General features: G+C 38.0%; 1 protein-coding gene across 1 annotated transcript in view; it reads left to right on the top strand.

Annotated features, from left to right (window-relative positions):
* SNX6 (sorting nexin 6) overlaps positions 1-20508 on the top strand; it is a 65979-nt gene that overhangs the window by 30206 nt on the left and 15265 nt on the right. The window contains exons 7-11 of the mRNA XM_080682545.1: positions 2186-2281; positions 4735-4840; positions 10673-10748; positions 13381-13420; positions 17976-18062. Coding sequence (XP_080538671.1) covers positions 2186-2281; positions 4735-4840; positions 10673-10748; positions 13381-13420; positions 17976-18062 — 405 coding nt within the window. The remainder of the gene's footprint in view (positions 1-2185; positions 2282-4734; positions 4841-10672; positions 10749-13380; positions 13421-17975; positions 18063-20508) is intronic.

Here is a 20508-nt window from a genome sequence, read left to right as displayed (position 1 = left end):
GGGTTATTGAAGCTGCCTCTGACTGGTCATTCAACCTTCAGTTGTTCTTTTCTTTCTCATTACCTGAGTCTGTTTTAAGTTCCTTGGAAGCTCTCCTAGTGCGTTATGGATACCTCTAATATTATACTCCTTACACTATATGCTTAATCATATGTTTACTCCTTGTATCCTCTGCTACACCATAAATTATTTTAAGGACAGAGATCACCTCTTACTACAGATTTGTTAGCAGATTGTTAAATGAGTAAATTAATGAACTAATCAATATCCAAAAAATGCAGTTTAAAAAAATCAGTGTGTGTTGGGGGCCCTAAAGATAGAGCAGTGAATTCTAACTAGGAAGGGTTACGTGAAGAGTGATGCCTTTTAATTTGGATGTTTAAGTCTGAATAGCAGTTTTGATGGGAGAGGAGGTACCATTTCAGGTACAGAGGAACCTAAAAGTTCAGAGATTCTTTTGAGAATTATTTGGAACATAAGTTTCAGTGGAGATGAGTTGGTGGGTGGAAAGGTAAATTGAATCAAATTGTTGAAAATCTTTAATAACATACTAAGGAGATTAGCCTTTATTCTCCAAACATTGTGAAATTATAAAGTTATTGAGTAAAGAAAAGATACTCAAAATTTGATTTTGGAAAGTTATCCCAAAGCAGCAGAATGGATTGGATTGAGATGAAGGATGTTAACTAGTAGTCTAGGCCAGAGATAATGAGGACATTTACTAGGACAGAGTTAATATAAAGAACAGATATCAGACATTTGCTGGTAGAATTTGAGCTGTGAGAAAAATAAATTGTAGATTATTTCAAGAATTTTAATGAGAGCCCTAACCAGTTTGGCTCAGTGGCTAGAGCATCGGCCTGCGAACTGAAGGGTTCCAGGTTCAATTCCAGCCAAGGGCATGTACCTTGGTTGCGGGCACATCCCCAGTAAGGGTTGTGCAGGAAGCAGCTGATCGATGCTTCTCTCTCAGTGATGTTTCTAACTCTCTATCCCTCTCCTTTCCTCTCTGTAAAAAATCAGTAAAATATATTTTTTTAAAGAATTTTAATGAGAGGTATGGGGTTTTAAGGGTGTATATAGGAGTGTGAGAGACTGGTTGGATGGAGAGCCATGAATAGGGACCAGGAAGAGGAAAAATTTGGAGTTTAGATTGTGGAGAGTGTATAATGAGCACTGTCTTAAACTCGTGTGATGTGAGATTAGCATAATCTCCATGTAAGGATATGATATATATATGGTCCTAGCTGGTTTGGCTCAGTAGATAGAACTTTAGCCTGTGGACTGAAGAGTCCCGGGTTTGATTCCAGTCAAGGGCACAATGCCCGGGTTGTGAGCTCGATCCCAGTAGGGGGCGTGCAGGAGGCAGCCGATCAATGATTCTCTCTCATCATTGATGTTTCTATCTCTCTCTCCCTCTCCCTTCCTCTCTGAAATCAATAAAAATATATTTTTTAAAATGGATACTATATAGGCAGTTGGATCTATGAATCAGAAAAAGCTGAGGGATAGTGATAGAGATTTGTGAGTTATTTACATAAAGGTGAGCATTGAAGCCATGCCAATAGATAAGGAAGTTAGATAGGATGCTCCTTTATGGGACACCCTGATGTAGCAAGTGGTAAAGTCAGAGTTATTAGCTGCTTCTCAGTTTTGCCTTAGATAACTATTCATGCCACTCAAAGTCATCTTTTGTGTCCCTTGAACTAGAAGTTGCTGACACCAAAAACAGTACAGTAGATGATGTTTGGATGAATTTAGAGTGAAGAATGTGCAGAATAAATTTTCAGACTTTTTGCAGAAGCGTATGGTGGTATATTGTTCACCAATAAATTTTATATTTAAAGGAACTCCTGAGTTAACATTTTAGTTGTCTTTACATTATATAGTAGTGCTAGACAGAATATGATGAGAGGTCTACTTGCAACAGAATTATTAAATATACACTGAGATATGTAGGCCTTTTTGTAGATCAGCTGAATCTGAATCTTTGGGGTGAGGCCAAACTCTTCTTTAATTCCCTGAAGTTTGAAAACCATTAATATACATGATGAAATTGCTACTTTATTAAGTTTAAAAACTGGGATCCTTTTGAAATTGCCCTGTTGACATCAAAGTGTAAAAGAGGTGTTATTTTCCATTTGTTATTTTTTAAAATGCTAACTTCTACTTACCTTTCTTTCAGTTGAGTGTGCGAGGAAAAAATAAAAAAGAGAAACTTGAAGATTTCTTTAAAAACATGGTTAAATCAGCAGATGGAGTAATTGTTTCAGGAGTAAAGGTAAGATTTTATTTGATTAATAGAAGTATTTGAGAATTTACTCCTTTTTTAAAAATATATATTTTTATTGATTTCAGAAAGAATAGATGCTCTATTCAGCTAGGGCAAGAATTTATTCCTTTTAAAAGGAAGCTAGACTGAAAATTTAGATATGTAGAAGATTATATTCGAGTAAAAGAGAAACTTGGGCAGTAGAATCGTTAGCCCTAAGAAATTGGGCCCCCTACCTTGGGTACACTCTTTAGAGCTTCCTTCTCCAAGAGTCAAAGATTTGCAGGTCCAAGGGAATTTGCCCACCTGAAGCCCACGCCCCTTCCTCCAGACCAAACAGTGCTCCAGTTATCTAGAACCCTAGATATCTTTGGCCAAATTCCAAGCCTACCTCCAGGTCCTGCATGGGCTTTTTCCCTGAGTCCATCCTCCAGTGGGTAGACAGTGCTACTGGTGTGTGTACTCAATCGGTGGTCAAAGGGTGACTATAGGACAACTGAGTAGAGGGAAGGCACAGGGGAGAAAATCAGTATACAGGATGTACTGTCCAGCCTCATGCACAAGAAATCCCTCTGGATACCCTGCAGAGCTGCAGGGTGGGAAATAAATGTGGCTCAGCAGTTGAGCATCAGCCCAGGAACCAAGAGGTAACTGGTTCGATTCCTGGTCAGGGCACATGCCTGGGTTGTGGACTCAATCCCCAGTAGGGATGTGTGCAGGAGGCAGCCGATTGATGATGTTCCTCTTTCATCGATGTTTCTATCTCTCTATCCCTCTCCCTTCCTCTCTAATTAATTAATTAAAGAAAAGGTTTATCTTTAAAAATAAAAAAGGACTCCTTCCATTTGTACACTAGCCCTTGGCCTTACAAATGTTAGGAGCAGTTCTGGATTCAGATTGAGAACTAGAAGAGTTAAGTTGATGTTTTGGTCTTGTCTCATAGTAGCTATATGATCTTGAGAAAAGTCTCTTTCTCTGAATCTGTTTCCCATTTTCAAAATGCAGTTAAAAATACCACCTGGCTCACAGGATTGTTAGAAAGACTGAATGAGATAATATGTGTAAAAATACTTACAAAGTTAATTATTTATTTACATAACACCTAAATTTTTCTTAATGGTGTCCTAAAATGATACAAGACTTAATTTGTCTGAAGACTCTTACCATTAATATATAAGAATAAAATGCTTATATTATACTATCAAGCAATTACTAAGCTATAAATAATGCTGCTTTGTCATCGTTACCTGTTTTATAGATACATCTACAATAAAACTTAGGTGTAAAGTACTATTTATTTGATTTATACTTTGATTTTTCAGAAATAGGTCAATTGATATGTTGACTCTGCATGTGCTGTGGCTACTTTCTAATAAGGACTCAGCCTGCTTCCATTTTGATGCTGCTTATGCACTAATATTGAACATTTTTCTTAGCACTTAGTGTAAACCACTATATTGATTAGGATTTTGATAAAGTAGTAACTAAAATTTTTTTAATATATTTTATTGCTTTTTTACAGAGAGGAAGGGAGAGGGATAGAGAGTTAGAAACATCGATGAGAGAGAAACATCGATCAGCTGCCTCCTGCACACCTCCTACTGGGGATGTGCCCGCAACCAAGGTACATGCCCTTGACCGGAATTGAACCTGGGACCTTTCAGTCCACAAGCCGATGCTCTTATCCACTGAGCCAAATGGGTTAGGGCAGTAACTAAAATTTTTTAACATTTACAGTGTGATGTTTGATAGCCCACATTTTCTTATTTAATCTTCACTACAATCCTGCAAGTTAATGTTATCCCTATTTTTACAGTTAGCAGAACTGGTACACATGAATTACAGATTTAAATGTCATTTTGTCAGTATTAACTTTGGCTTCTAGTTTTCTGTTGATGTGGATCTTGAATTACATCATTTCAACTGGTGCTTTTTCAATAAACAATGGACATTTTAGAAAGGAGGAAAGTACTGTTAATAATTTTTATTTTGATGTTTATCTAACTTGGCTCCAAAAAAAAAATTGAAGACAGTGGTTGATATAATAATTGCTCCCAGCCTTCTGAAACGGCCCATAGTATACATAATAGACCAAGAGAAATAGACATGTCCATCAGAATTTTTTTCTTTTTTTTCTCAAAAACAATTGGTCACTCCCACTGACAATAATGTATTTTTTGGGGTGTAAAGGCAGAGCATGAGTAGGAACACGTTTCAGAGAACTATATGGGGAGCTCTAAGCCTTCAGCTGCAAAACCATAGAAGATCTCTTACTTGATAGATAGAAATTCATGTTTATTGAAGTCTGAACTTGTTGGTGAAATCAATATAATGTCTGATTATTAAGGATAGGATGCTGTTTTACTAATGATCTTTTGTGATTATAATAATAACAAAATGGTTTTTATATTACACTAAAGCAAACAGTTGAAAAAAGTTCATATTTTCTTTTGATCCTATAGGATGTAGATGATTTCTTTGAGCATGAACGAACATTCCTTTTAGAATATCATAACCGAGTTAAAGATGCATCTGCTAAATCTGATAGGATGACAAGATCCCACAAAAGTAAGGTTTTACTTATGTTATTTACAGTTTGTAAAAGTCTTGATATAGAGCAGCGTTTCTTAAACTGTGGTCTAAGAAGCCTTGGTTCTGAGGCCCTTTTTAGTAAGTCTGATGTCAAACCATTTTCATAATAATACTATGATGCCTTTTGCCTTTTTCATCATGTTGATGTTTATTTTTTTTTTTTAATGCCCTTGACCAGAATCGAACCTGTGACCCTTTGGTCCACAGACTGACGCTCTATCCACTGAGCCAAACCAGCTAGGTCAACATTTATATTCATAATGCAAAAGCCATCCTGTATAATAAAAGCATAATATGCAAATTGACCGAACGGCAGAATGATGGGTTGGCGGGGGGCAGGGCCAGCGAGCAGGTGGCGCCAGGCCAGCCAAGGTGCGTGCCAGTGGGCAGAGGGAGGGGACGGCGATCGGGGGGCGGTGGCGACCAACAGGAGCGGAGGGGCAATCGGGAGGGGGGCAGGGCCAGCAGGCGCTGTACCCTGATCGGCCCACCCAGTCACCTACCGCAGAGGGAGGTCAGACTGTAGGCCTAAGCCATCAGTCAGACATCCCCTGAAGGCTCCTGGACTGTGAGAGGGCACAGGCCTGGCTGAGGCAGTGCACGAATTTTCATGCACCAGGCCTCTAGTGATGAATAAAATTGCTGGTACCTTAGCACAAATCAAGGCAGTGGCATCAGACTGTACTAATAATAATCACGGTATTCTTTCCCTCAAAGTTCATTTAAGAATGTCCTTGAGTACACTTTTTTTTTTTCATCCCTTACGTAGTAAAATGGGAGGTATGCATAAAGCACTTCATATACTGAAGTATGATGGTTTTCTCTAGTAAAGCATTTTAGTAATTGAGTTGCAACTGACCTAGCTACTTTTTTCATAAAACACCATTTTTACTTAAAAGAATGGCCGACAGACTATGATTACTCAGACTTTAGTGTTTGTTAGACATTTTCTTAAAAATTCACTAAGTAAGTCTGTCACTTTAAGGAAAACAACTGACAATATTTGTGGACAATGATAAAAGTCAAGCTCCTCAGCAATAATTAGAAGTTCGGAAAACTTGTTCTCATTACCATGAGTTTGCATAACAATAATTAAAGTCTTGTGTGAAATTCCATTCTTGATTTTTTATAAACTGTTTAAAAATTGATGTGTTCTTCATTTGCTTCCATGGTGTGTTCTATTTTACATCTATTTCGCTATATCAATTATATTTTAAATGCCAATAAAAATAATTGGTAAGATTTTGAAAAAATAAAGACTTGTCTGAGATTAATGATATTAGTGAATATTTTTGATACTGTACACTGAAATGTGTCAACTTTCAAGTATGTCAGGATTTACATCATTTATTGAACTGATACTTTCTAAATATATAATGTTATAAAATTGTGTGTGTAAACAATCCATTCAAAATGCAAGCAAGATAGGCTAATGGTTTTTAGCAGCTTTATTGATTTATAATTGATATCAATAAGATGCAATGTTGATATTATGCAATTTGATAAATTTTGACATATGTTTGAAATCATCACTAGAGTAAAATTAAATGAACATATCCGTCACCACCAAAAGTTTCTTTGTGACCCTTCGTAATCCCTCTGTCCCACTCATGTATCCAGGCAACCACTGTTTTGCTTTTTGTCTCTATAGATCAGTTTGCATTTCAAGTGGAATAATACAGTATGGACACTTTATTGTCTAGCTTTGAAATTCAACAAAATTATTTTGAAATTCATCCATGTTGTGCATATCAATAGTTTATTACTTTGTATTGCTGAGTGGTATTCCATTTTATGGATATATTATGATTGTTTATATAGCTGTTGGTGAACATTCGAGTTGTTACTAGCTATTGGCTATTGTGAATAAAGCTTACATGAGCCATTTTATGTAAGTATTTGTATAGACCTATGCTTTCATTTCTCTTGGGTAATATCTAGAAATAGAATGGCTGGGTCATGTGGTGAAGTATAACTTTTTTTTAAATGCCAAACTTTTTCCCAAAATGATTATACAATTTTACATTCCTATCAGCTGTGCGTGAGAATTATTCTTCATCCTTGTTAAGAAGGATAATCAGGCCCTAGCTGGTTTGGCTCAATGGATAGGACATCAGCCTGCAGACTGAATGGGTCCCAGGTTCGATTCTGGTCAAGGGCACATGCCCGGGTTACAGGTTTGGACCCCAGTAAGGGGCATGCAGGAGGCAGCCGATCAATGATTCTCTCTCATCATTGATGTTTCTATCTCTCCCTCTCCCTTCCTCTCTGAAATCAATTAAAAAAATTTATTTTAAAGAAGGATAATCAACCCTGGCCAATGTGGCTCAGTGGATAGAGCGTCAGTCTGCAGACTGAAGGGTCCCGGGTTCGATTTCCGGTCAGGGCACATGCCCGGGTTGCGGGCTCGATCCCCAGTAGGGGGCGTGCAGGAGGCAGCCGATCCATGATTCTCTCTCATCATGGATGTTTCTCTCTCTCTCCTTCCTTCCTCTCTGAAATCAATAAAGAAATATATTTAAAAAAATAAAAAAGGATAATCAGTCTTTTTAATTTTAGCCATTCTAATAAGTATAGTGGTGTCTTGATGTGGTTTTAATTTGCATTTTTCTAATAACCAGTGATTTTAAACATCTTTTCTTGTATAAGTCCTCCAATTTTATTCTTCTTTATAAAAGTTGTTTTGGCCCTGGCTGGTTTGACTCAGTGGATAGAGCGTCGGCCTGCAAACTGAAGGGTCCCAGTTTCAATTCTAGTCAAGGACAGATGCCCCAGTTGCAGGCTCAGTTCCCAGTAGCGGGGAGTGCAGGAGGCAGCCGATCAATGATTCTCTCTCATTATTGATGTTTCTATCTATCTCTCCCTCTTCCTTCTTCTCTGAAATCAATAAAAATATTTTTAAAGTTGTTTTGGCCCCTCTAGGTAGTTTATATTTTCATACAGATTTTAAAATCAGCTTGTCACTTTTTACAAAAATGCCAGCTAAGATTATAACTGGAATTGTATAGAATCTGTAGATCAATTTGGAGAGGATTGACATTTAATTTTTTTTTTTTTTTTTAGGAGTTGGTATGTTTTATTTTTTTTTTATCATTTTTTTTTTTTTCAAATTTAGAGGATTGACATTTTAAATTGATCTTCTCTACATGAATGTGGCATACTTTCCATTTAGTTAGGTCTCTAAATTCTTCCAACAATGTTTTATAGTTACCATTGTACAGATCTTATACATCTTTAGTTAGATTGATCCTTGATTATTTCTGGATGCTTTGTAAATTATGTGTTTTTTACCTTTCAGTTTTTGGTTGTTTTTTGCTAATGTGTAAAAATACAGTGTATTTTCAATATTGATCTTATATCTTGCAACCTTACTAAATAAATAAATTCACTAGTTCTAGTAACTATTTTGTAGATTCCTTAGTATTTTCTACATAGATGGTCATCTGCTAATAAAAATAATTGTACTTCCTTTCCAGTTTAGATGCCATTTCCTTCTTTTCTTTGCACCATTGTACTGTAGTCTACCTTCCACTACTGTGCTGATGGAAGTGTTGAGGGCAGGCATCTTTACCTTGATCCTTATCTTCTTGGGAAAGTATTTAGTCTTAAACCATTAATTGTGAAGTTAGGTGTAGGTTTCCTAGATGACTTTTTTTAGGTTGAGAAAATTCTCTTAAATTACTAGTTTTCTGAGTGCGTTTTTTAAAAATATTTTTTTATTGATTTCAGAGAGGGAGATAGAAACATCCATGATAAGAGAGAATCATTGATTGGCTGCCTCCTGCACACCCCATACCGGGATCGAGCCCACAACCCGGGCATGTTGATCGGGAATTGAACCAGACTCCTGGTTCATAGGTCAATGCTCAACCACTGAGCTACACCGCTCACTCAGGTCAAAAGTTTCTTTATAAAAGTTAAATTTTAGTCGTATGGGTTTAATGTTTTTTTTGTTTTTAGTGTTTTGTTTTTTATTTTGTTAATCCTCACCTGAGGATATTTTTCCATTGATTTTTAGAGAGAATGGAAGAGAGGGCGAGAGACAGAGAGAGAGAAACATCGATGTGAGAGAGATACATTGATTGGTTGCCTTCCGTATGTACCCTGACCAGGGCTAGGTATTGAGCCTGCAACCAAGGTACGTGCCCTTGACCGGAATCAAACCTGGGACCATTCAATCCGTAGGCCAACACTCTTAACCACTAAGTCAAACCAGCTAGGGCTAATGTAATTTTAAATGACATAATAAAGTATGATGTAAGGATTACTGTTTCATTAGGGAATAAACACATTAAAGCCTTGTAAAAATACTGCTAGTGTAAGTGGAAATTTTCATACATTAGGCAGTGTCTTGGATCTCATTAATTAGTACTATACTTATTATGTGCCATGTATATAGTAACATTTACTAATGTATTTAATTCTCCAAATAATAATATAAGGCGGGTACCATTATTATCCCCATTTCCAGATGAGGAAACTGAGGCATAGACAGGTTAAGTGATATATGTCCAAGGTCATGTAGCTGGTGAGTTTGGAAGATGGGATTGGGTCCTAGGCAGTTTGGTTCTAGGTCCAGCCTCTTAACCATAGCATTCTACTATCCTTTTTCTGAACCCAATAGAAGCATCTGTTATATATAATCTTTTCTCAACAAGTGCATTGTCCTGTGGAACAAGCCTTAGGAAGAGTGTTGTGCTAAAGTTTGGTACTTTGCTTCTAGTACCCAAGAATAATGGTGGCACCATTTATCTAGCTTCCCAAGCTCCATAATTTTCCCTCCTACATCAGGTCTACTGTTTATAAATTCTCCCTATTACATTTCCTAAATATCTTTTAGCTTTGTTAGTTCCTCTGTGCTCTCACTGTTCCCACTATGTTGATCCTGGCTCTCAGTTTCTAGGTTGGTTACTCCATTTTCTGTGTCTCTGCACTTCTAGTCTTTATTCTAGGAAGCAGTATCTTTTTTTATTTTTTTTGTTAATCCTCACCCAAGAATATTTGTCTTTTCTTTTTTCTTTTTTTTTCTTTTTTTTTTTCTTTTTTTGAGAAAGAGAGTGGAAGGGAGGGGGGAGAGAGAGAAACATCCATTGGTTGCCTCCCAAAACTGCTCCGACTGGGGCCAGGGATCGAGCCTGCAACTGGTACGTACGTGCCCTTGACCTCAATCAAACCCAGGACCCTTCAGGCCACAGGCTGATGCTCTATTCACTGAACCAACCTGGCTAGGGCAACAGTATTTTTTAAAAACTAACATCCTTATCAGGTTGATTTACCACTACTAGGATTGTAAAATGTTTAATAACACCCATTCCTACAAGACCAAATGCAGACTTTATCATGGCTTACCCTTTTTCCCCAAGATGCTTCCAGTTTATTTTTTCATCTTCAACTCCATCTACTTTCCCTCTGTACCCTTCAGTGCCATAGTCCCAGAAGGCTCTCTGAATATACAATGTTCTTTTATGCCTCTCTGGCCTTGATCCATGCTCTTCCCTTTTTATTTGAAATTATCTTCCTTACACATTACCTGGTAAAGATTTGCTCATCCTACAAGCTCAAACTCATTCTGCAGTGTCTGTAAATCCTCCTATGACTTACTCAGGTGAAATCATCTGTTTCTACTGCTCCCACAGTAGTTTGTACCTCCTTCTAATGTAATATTCATCATATTGTATTATAGTTTTTCTAATTTCCTTCAGTGGACTTTGGCTATCTCCTATTACATACACATTGTTTGGCAGGTAGATGCTCAGTATTTTTTAATTAAAGAATAAATATATTAAATTCTTGAACCTTTTTCCATAGGTGCTGCAGACGATTACAATAGAATTGGTTCTTCATTATATGCTTTAGGAACTCAGGATTCTACAGATATATGCAAGTAAGGATTCTGATTTTTTAAAAACAGTAAATATAAATAAAATAAAACTTTTGTTGGCAGACTGCGCGCACACAATATTTCAGACGCAGTAGACATTTTAGAATATTTTTCTCAAAACACATTGATAACAAGGAGCTTCTCTAAGTTCGTGTCAATTTTTAAAATCTGGAAAATAAAAATGGACCTTAATGTATATATTTTTTAACTTTACGAAGTTTCACTTGATGAAAATGGTCTGGTGTGTGTGTATAAGGGTGAGATGGAGAGACAGACTTTATGTCAAAATATTCTTAGGTTTTGATAATGTTTATTATAAATTAAAAATGCTGTTTGGAATTACATACATGTATTTCATAGAAGGCCATATTGACTTTTGTTTTTATTTTAGAGGAAGGGAGAGAGAAAGAGAAACATTGATGTGAGAGAGAAACATTGATCGGTTGCCTCCTGCATGTACCCTGACTAAGAATCTAATCCGCCACCTTTCAGTATACAGGATGACTTTCCAAACAACTGAGCCATACCTGCCAGAGCCAAATTGACTTTGTTTGTGTGTTCATTTGTTTGTTTTTTAATCCTCACCCTCCGACATGCTTAGAGAGAAGAAGGGAGAGAGAGAAACATATAAAAGTGAGAAGATAGAAACATTGATTGGAGGCTGCCTTTCATATGTGTCCTGACTAACCATCAACCTTTCAGTGCGCAAGACAATGGATGCTTAGCCAACTGAGCCACTCTGTCTGGGCCCAAATTGACTTTTTTTTTTTTTAATATATTTTTATTGATTTCAGAGAGAGAAGGAGAGGGAGAGAGAAACATCAATGAGACAAAATTATTAATTGGCTGCCTCCTGCATGCCCCCCTACTGGGGAGGATGGAGCCCACAACCCGAGCATGTGCCCTTGGCCAGAATCGAACTTGGGACCCTTCAGTCCGCAGGCCAATGCTCTATCCACTGAGCAAAACCAGCTAGGGCACCAAATTGACATTTAAAGTGAAATTTAATGCTATCAGTTTGTACTTTTTAAAGAGACTGGCTGTTCTAGTTTTTATAATTTAGTGAATGTTAAGGCAGTCAGATGAGGAAGGTGTTTGCATGTTAGTGTAAAATCACCCTCTGGAAGTTTGCCTACACAGCTGTCCGTTATTTACTTTATGGTATGCTAGTTTTTCACTTTAATTTTTTTAAAAATATTTTTATTGATTTCAGAGAGGAAGGGAGGGAGAGAGAGAGAGAGTTAGAAACAGCAACGAGAGCCCTAACCGGTTTGGCTCAGTGGATAGAGCGTCGGCCTGCAGACTGAAAGGTCCCAGGTTCGATTCCGGTCAAGGGCATGTACCTTGGTTGCGGGCACATACCCAGTAGGGAGTGTGCAGGAGGCAGCTGATCGATGTTTCTCTCTCATCGATGTTTCTAGCTCTCTATCCCTCTCCCTTTCTCTCTGTAAAAAATCAATAAAAAAATATTTTTTTAAAAAAAAAAAGAAAAAGAAAAGAAACAGCAACGAGAATCATTGATCGGCTACCTCTCCCCCCACTGGGGATTGAGCCCGCAACCCGGGCATGTGCCCTTGACTAGAATCGAACCTGGGACCCTTCAGTCCACAGGCTGATGCTCTATCCACTGAGCCAAACCAGCTAGGGCTTCACTTTAATTGTAATCTAACGGGACTTAATTTTAGTTGCTCCTATAATATTGTTTTAACCCAACTCTTCAGTGAGAAATAATTCACTTCTTTTTAAATGTTAAGTGAGAAAACTATGTACATTGTTCATGCCTTTCTCAAACCACATCCTTGAACTTTTCCTCTAACGTAGCCTCTCAGTAGACATGTAAAATCCAAGTTTTTCAGCAAAGCAAGGTACCATAGTTCACACTAATTAACATGCTTGCCTTCCCAAAGAGTTAGAAGGGCAACCTTGCCAAGTGTTATCTGACATAAACCTGTCAAAGCAAGTTCTTTGAAGTAAAGTGACGTTCATGAAATTGTGTTTTAGCTTTCAGTAGTATTTGCCATAATCCAATTATAGTGCCATCTATAGTTACATATTTTACAGAATACCCTTTAGTAGTTTTGCATTGGGGTTTTTTTAGTTGGTGGTGAGAGGCTGTTTAATATAAAGTGAAAGTGAATTCTAAGATAGAAGTTGGTTACTGATTTCTGTTGTTTTCCAAAACAAAGCAGCCCTGTTTGAAAATGTTTAAAACATAGCTGTCAGATATCTTCAAAAACTACTCCAACTTCATTGTTTTCCATTTAAATCGGCCTTTTGTCTCTTTGGATGTGATTGTTTTGTACTTCTGTAATAATGTGAAGGTATGGGTTTCATTTAGTATTATGGGGCATATTACTAAAGAATATCAATACAAAGTTTTTAGGTTTTATTGTATGACTTAGACTGTTATCTTAAAATGGGAAGATTTTCTGTAACAACAGATTTCAAGAAATTTGTTATGGGTGGAAGTACAAAGATATTTTTGTTAAATGAAGAAAATAAGACCATTAAATATTACTATAATGAGACAAGGATGTTCATTATTCATTTGATTTAGGGCATTATGTATTCTCTGAACATTTGAAATAGAAAATTATTTAAAGGTAGCTTCTGATTAAATATTTTTCTCTTCCAGATTTTTTCTCAAAGTTTCAGAACTGTTTGATAAAACGAGAGTAAGTACTATTAATTAATCTTTGATAATCCAAAAATCTGCATACTGTTGTGTTTAACTTATTTAGCTTTATTGAGGAAGAAGAGTTATATTTCAGAAGGATTAAGAAACAGATTTAGATTTGAAAATTTGAGAGTCTTTCAGGAAATTTGGTTTTTATTATGGCCTTTTGGTATTTATGTAGATGTCTGTATTCTATCAGAAAACATGTTTATTATGGAGACTGGGTTTATTTTTATGAAGAATGATCCTTTTCTGGGGCTTTGTAAGCTAGAAGAAAGTTGTTAGATTCATTGTCCCTTGACCAAGACTATATTGCTTTTGATCCCCCTTGACACATTGGTTTAAAGTGGTTTAAAGTGGCCGAAACCGGTTTGGCTCAGTGGATAGAGCATCGGCCTGCGGACTGAAAGGTCCCGGGTTCGATTCCGGTCAAGGGCATGTACCTTGGTTGCGGGCACATCCCCAGTGTGGGGTGTGCAGGAGGCAGCTGATCGATGTTTCTCTCTCATCGATGTTTCTAGCTCTCTATCCCTCTCCCTTCCTCTCTGTGAAATATCAATAAAATATATTAAAAAAAAAAAAAGAAAGAAATGGACAACGGACCTAAATAGAAACTTTAAAAAAAAATTTAAAAAAAACAAAAATAAAGTGGTTTAAAGTGAGTTGTATCATATACAACTGCAACCCTAGCGGGTTTGGCTCAGTGGATATAGCATCGGCCTGCAGACTAAAGGGTCCGGGTTCGATTCCAGTCAAGAGCACATGCCCAGGTTGAGGGCTTGATCCCCAGTAGGAGGCATGCAGGAGGCAGCTGATCAATGATTCTCTCTCATCATTGATGTGTCTATCTCTCTTCCTCTCTGAAATCAATAAAAATATATTTTTTAAAAAAGATGTACAGTTTAAAAATATATATACATACAACTGCAGAAGGTTTCATTCATGGTAGTAGTAATTTATTCTTTTTAAATATATTTTATTGATTTTTTTACAGAGAGGAAGGGAGAGGGATAGAGAGTTAGAAACATCGACGAGAGAGAAACATCGATCAGCTGCCTCCTGCACGCCCCCTACTGGGGATGTGCCCGAAACCCAGGTACATGCCCTTGACCGGAATCGAACCTGGGACCCTTCAGTCCGCAGGCCGACGCTCTACCAGGGGTCCTCAAAGTTTTTAAACAGAGGGCCAGTTCACTGTCCCTCAGACCGTTGGAAGGCCGGACTATAGTTTAAAAAAAAAAAACTATGAACAAATTCCTATGCGTACTGCGGGCCCGGGACGAGTCGGCTGCTAAGCAGGACAGGCAGCGGCACCCGGCGGGCCGGATAAATGTCCTCGGCAGGCCGCATGTGGCCCACAGGTCGTAGTTTGATGACCCCTGCTCTATCCACTGAGCCACACCGGTCAGGGCTGGTAGTAGTAATTTAATAATGACATAATCTTGGTTTTCGAGGATCAGTTCTAGATATAATATTTAACATTTTTATCACTTGATAGAATAGTAAAAATGTTTATTAGATGATTAATAGTATTTAGCTGAGAGTGGTAGTGTCTAGTTCATTGTAGAAATCTGATTTCAACATGACCTTTTAATTGAGTGATAATGTAGTAGAGACAAGTAAAAGAAGATATTCTCTCACAAAGGAAAAAGTTTTTAAATATCTAAATGTTGTTATACTAGGGTCCATATAGCCCATTATTCTGCCCTTGATATTTGTACAAGAGAATATTTTCTGGAAAGATACGTTTTTTTTGTGTGTGCATTTACATCATAAGAATAGGGATCTGTATCAAAATAGCCTTATGTCAGCTCTTTTTTGTTGTTAATTCTCACCGGAGGATATTTCCATTGATTTTTTTTTTTTTTTAAGAGAGAGTGGGAGGGAGGGAGGGAAGGAGAGGGGCTAGAGAGAGAAATACAGAAACATCAGTGCGAGAGGGACACATCCAACAGTTGCCTCCCTTGCACACCCCAACCATAGGCAGGGATCAAACCTACAATCCAGGTATGTGCCTTTGACCAGAAATTGAACCAATGACCCTTTGGTGCGTGGGCCGATGCTCTAACCACTGTGCTACACCGGAAAGGGCTATATGTCAATTCTTTTTTAATGTTTTTATTGATTTCAGAGAGAGTGATAGAAACATCAGTAAGAGAGAAACATTGACCAGCTGCCTCCTGCATGCCCCCTATTGGGGATGGAGCCCACCACTCAGGCATGTGTCCTGACCTGGAATCGAGCCAGCAATCTCCTGGTGCATAGGATGGCACTTAACCAACTGGACCACACTGGCTGGGATGACAGGATGGGATTAGATATGCAAGAGATTTATAGTGAGGAACAAAGAGGAAGGAGCAAGAATAGACAGGAAGAGCCTACAGACCACAATGCAGGTCTATACCTGTGAAAGAAGAAGGCAGAGGAAAGAGGACTAGGTAGGAAGAGTTCCAAACTGTAGCAGAGTTCTAAGAATGTTCCGTCCAGGTCAGAGAGGAGTCTTTGAGCCAGAGTTGCCCATTAAAGGAATTCTGTGTCAGGCAGAAATGGGCTGGCATTGTGCTTTGTCATTGTCTGGGTACAGCCGAGACAAGAAGGAGAGGGTGGCAGATTACCTTGGTACGAACATGGTTCTGGATCCAGAGAAATTGCAGTTGAGACTACCAATCAACTATGTTCCTTGGAGTAAGCAATTTCTCTTAAAGGAGATCTGCGTGGTGCATTTCCATAGCCACCACAGTCCTTATTTCTTTTAGTATTTGCATGGTATTCTGGTTATTCTTGCTGTGTAACAAAGCATCCTGAAATCGGTAGCTTAAAACGACAACCATTTTATTATGCTAATGGATTCTTTGGGTCAGGAATTCAGAAAGGGCACATCCCTGATGGTGTGCTTCTGCTCCATGGTGACCTCAATAGGGAAGATATGAAGGCTAGGGACTGGAATCATCTAAAGGCTCTTTCACTCATGTCTGGGGTTGATTCTGGCTGTCAGCTGAGACTGCTGTTAGGGCTATTAGCTATAACACCTACACGTGGCTTTTCCAAGGAATTGTTGAGGCTTCCTCACAACACAGTGGGTAGGTTCTAAAAGTGAGAATCCCAGCCCAATCGGTGTGGCTCAGTGGTTGAGCATCAACCTATGAACCAGGAAATCATGGTTCATTTCCCAGTCAGGGCACATGCCCAGGTTGCTGGCTCGATCCCCAGTGGAGCGCATGCAGGAGGCAACCCATCAATGATTCTCTCTCATCATTGATGTTTCTAGCTCTTTCTCCCTCTCCCTTTCTCTCTGAAATAAATAAATAAACAAACAAACAAATAAATAAATAAAGTGGGCATCCCTCATGGTGGGAAGTGGAAGCTGCTAGTTTAATAAGACCTAAGCCTGGAAACTGCCACAGCATCACTTCTGCGTCAGTCAAGCAGTCTCAGAGCTCAGATTCAGGGGAAGGGCACATACCGTACTTCTTAATGTAAGAAGAGCCTTGTTTAAAAGCATCCAGCATCCATAAAGCATGTAATCCCAATCTGTCTAAATTGATGTATCTCCATCACTTTTGGATATTCTTTGTGTCTATGCTTTTACTATTGGGTTACAAAGTTTCCTGAGTTTATTTCTCCATAAAGTAATATTTTGTAGAAACTTCAGGACTTTGTATTTAAGTATATTATACATATAGGAAACAGCACATATCAAAAGTGTACTTTTCAGTGAAATTTTTTGTTCAGCCTTTATTGTTGAGAGTATTACAGATGTCTGCCCTTTACCTCCCAAACCACTGTCCCCCTCCACGTGGTTCCCTCCCCATCTCAGTGAAATTTTACAAATTTAACACATCCATGTAATGAACACCCAAATCAAGAAAGAGAACATTACCAGCAACCCAGATGCCCTTCCTAGCTACCAATTCCTATAAGGCTAACCACTATCCTAGCTTCTAACAGCATAGGTTAGTTTTATTTTCATGTTTTCTATAAATGCAGTATGCATTCTTTTGTGTCTAGTTTCATTTAGTCAACATTATGTACATAAGATTCATCCATGTTGTTACAAGTAGGTATATTTCCTTCATTCTTACTACTGTATAGTATGCTATTGCAAGGATATACTAAATTTATCTGTTCTACTGTTGGTAGACCATTGGATAGTTTCTAGTTTGGAGCTCTTTACAAATGGTACTGCTAAGACCATTCTTGTGTATCTTCAGTTGAACATAGTGCACATTTCTGTTGGGTGTACATAACTAGAAGGGGAATTGGTGGGTCCCAGGGTATCCATGTGAAGAAAAGATTTTGTAGTTATTTCCAAAACATTTCCCTAAATGATTGTATCAGTTTACATTCCCACCAAAAAGAATGAGCATTGGGTTGCTGCACAAGCTTGTAATACTTGGTACTGTTTTATTTTAGCTATTCTGGTAGATGTGCAGGGTTTTTTAATTTTAACTATAGTTATTTATAACTTTAATTATTTACAGTAATTAAGAAAGAAAACACTGAGTGTATAATATAAGTGATGAATAAATGCCAATTTTCTTCCCCTTTTTCAGAAAATAGAAGCACGAGTGTCTGCTGATGAGGACCTCAAACTTTCTGACCTTTTAAAATATTACTTAAGAGAATCTCAAGCTGCTAAGGTAACTTTATTGTTGATTAGGGTTTGTGTGTGTGTGTGTGTGTGTGTTTTATATTTTTATTGATTTCAAAGAGGAAGGGGGAGAGGAGAGAGAGAGAGAGAGAGAGAGAGAGAGAGAGAGAGAGAGAGAGAGACATCAATGATGAGAAAATCATTGATTGGCTGCCTCCAGCACTCACCCTCCTGGGGATTGAGCCCGCAACCCGGTCATGTGCCCTTGACCAGAATCGAACCCAGCACCCTTCAGTGTGTAGGCCAACGCTCTATCCACTGAGCCAAACCAGCTAGGGCTGTTTATTTTATTTTTTTTTTAAATGAACTATTTAACAAAAAGCCATTTCTTTAAAGTTGTTAGACTTAAGATTGTCAAAGATGATTTATCTCTTGAGTTTAAATTATATTTTCCTTTTTTTCTTTCTTCCTTTAATTTATTGATTTGAGAGGAAAGGAGAGAGAAACATGGATTTGTTTTTCCACTTACTTATGCATTCATTGATTGATTCTTCTGGGATTCAAACCCACAGCCTTGGCTTATCGGAGCAACGCTCTAACCACCTGAGATACCTGGTCAGGGCTAAAGTATGTTTTCAGGTCTGATTTTTAGAAATTGTAAGTCAGGGGTAAATAAAAATGTATATGAATTTGGTATACTTATTCTGGAAAAATGCCTGCAAAGACAAAAGTAAAACCCCCAAATAGCCCAGCAGGCGTGGCTCAGTGGTTGAGCTTTGACCTATGAACCAGGAGGTCACAGTTCAATTCTCGGTCAGGGCACATGCCCGGGTTGCAGGCTTGATCCCCAGTAGGGGGCATGCAGGAAGCAGCTGATCAATGATTCTCTCTCATCATTGATGCTTCTATCTCTCTCTCTCTCCCTTCCTCTCTGCAATCAATCAATATATATATATATATATATATATTTTTTTTTTTTTTTTTTTTTTTTTTTTTTTTTAAATAACAGTTGTATAGCTAAAGGATTCCTAATTTGGTCTATATAAGTTCGCTATTGAAGGTGAGAGAAAGAGAGATCCATAAAACAAGGATAGGTTTTATTTTAAGGCAACACAAGTTTACTTTTGGAAATCTGCCTAGGTACAAGACTAAAACTCTTACTAATCAAAAACAAGTTTAGCAAAAACATCTTAAAAGCACAGAAAAGAGGCATCGAACAAACCAACCTCAGGGGAAGGAGGGGGGCAGTGAGGGGGTAAGAGATCAACCAAAGGACTTGTATGCATGCATATCAGCATAACCCATGGACACAGTCAGTGGCTGGGTGGGGGAGGGGCAGTGAACGAGCGGGGAGAGATCAATGGGAGAGAAAAGATTCATATGTAATACTTTAAACAATAAAGAATTTTTTTAAAAAACCGTAGAAAACTTAGTGACTCAAATACTCCAAAATGAATGTTAATTTATCAATTGAGATATTGCACAGAAAATTCCCATTTGATCAGTGGTGCTTTGAACGCCATTCTTTCATTTCTTTTTTTTTTTTTTTTTTTTTTATATATATTTTATTGATTTTTTACAGAGAGGAAAGGAGAGGGATAGAGAGCTAGAAACATCGATGAGAGAGAAACATCGATCAGCTGCCTCCTGCACACCTCCCACTGGGGATGTGCCTGCAACCAAGGTACATGCCCTTGACCGGAATCGAACCCGGGACCTCTCAGTCCGCAGGCCAACGCTCTATCCACTGAGCCAAACCGGTCTCGGCCATTCTTTCATTTCTTATTAAATTATAAAGAATTCTTGCCCTAACCGGTTTGGCTCAGTGGATAGAGCGTCGGCCTGCGGACTCAAGGGTCCCAGGTTCGATTCCGGTCAAGGGCATGTACCTTGGTTGCGGGCACATCCCCAGTAGGGGGTGTTGCAGGAGGCAGCTGATCGATGTTACTCTCTTATCGATGTTTCTAACTCTCTATCCCTCTCCCTTCCTCTCTGTAAAAAATCAATAAAACATTTTTTTAAAAAATAAATTATAAAGAATTCTTTTAAATTTGAGGACTTGGGTACTTGCAAATATACCATCCATATAAAATTATTTTAAATCAGATTGTGTCTTATAAACGATTTACATTGGATGGGCCAGGATAAAATGAATTGGTCACTTTTGAAGACTTTAAATTTATTATTTTATTATAATATATAGTTGTTAATAGAAAACTTTTTAGAACAGAACATCGCTTTAAAAGTAAATCCAAATTTTTTTAGTAATCATAAGAAAGAATTGAAACTTGCTGTAGCCGGTTTGGCTCAGTGGGAACCGAAGGGTCCCAGGTTTGATTAAGGTCAAAGGCACATACCTCGATTGCAGGCTCTTCCCCGGTCCGAGCCCTGGTTGGGGCACGTGCATGAGTTAACCAACCCATCTATGTGTTTCTCTCACATCAATATTTCTCTCTGTCTTTTCCTCTCTCCTCCACTCTCTCTAAAAATCAATG

The sequence above is a fragment of the Plecotus auritus genome, assembly GCF_963455305.1.
Source record: "Plecotus auritus genome assembly, chromosome: 1".
Taxonomy (NCBI): Eukaryota; Metazoa; Chordata; class Mammalia; order Chiroptera; family Vespertilionidae; genus Plecotus; species Plecotus auritus.
The sequence above is the reverse complement of the archived record's forward strand: the minus strand, read 5'-3'. Positions and strand labels throughout refer to the sequence as shown.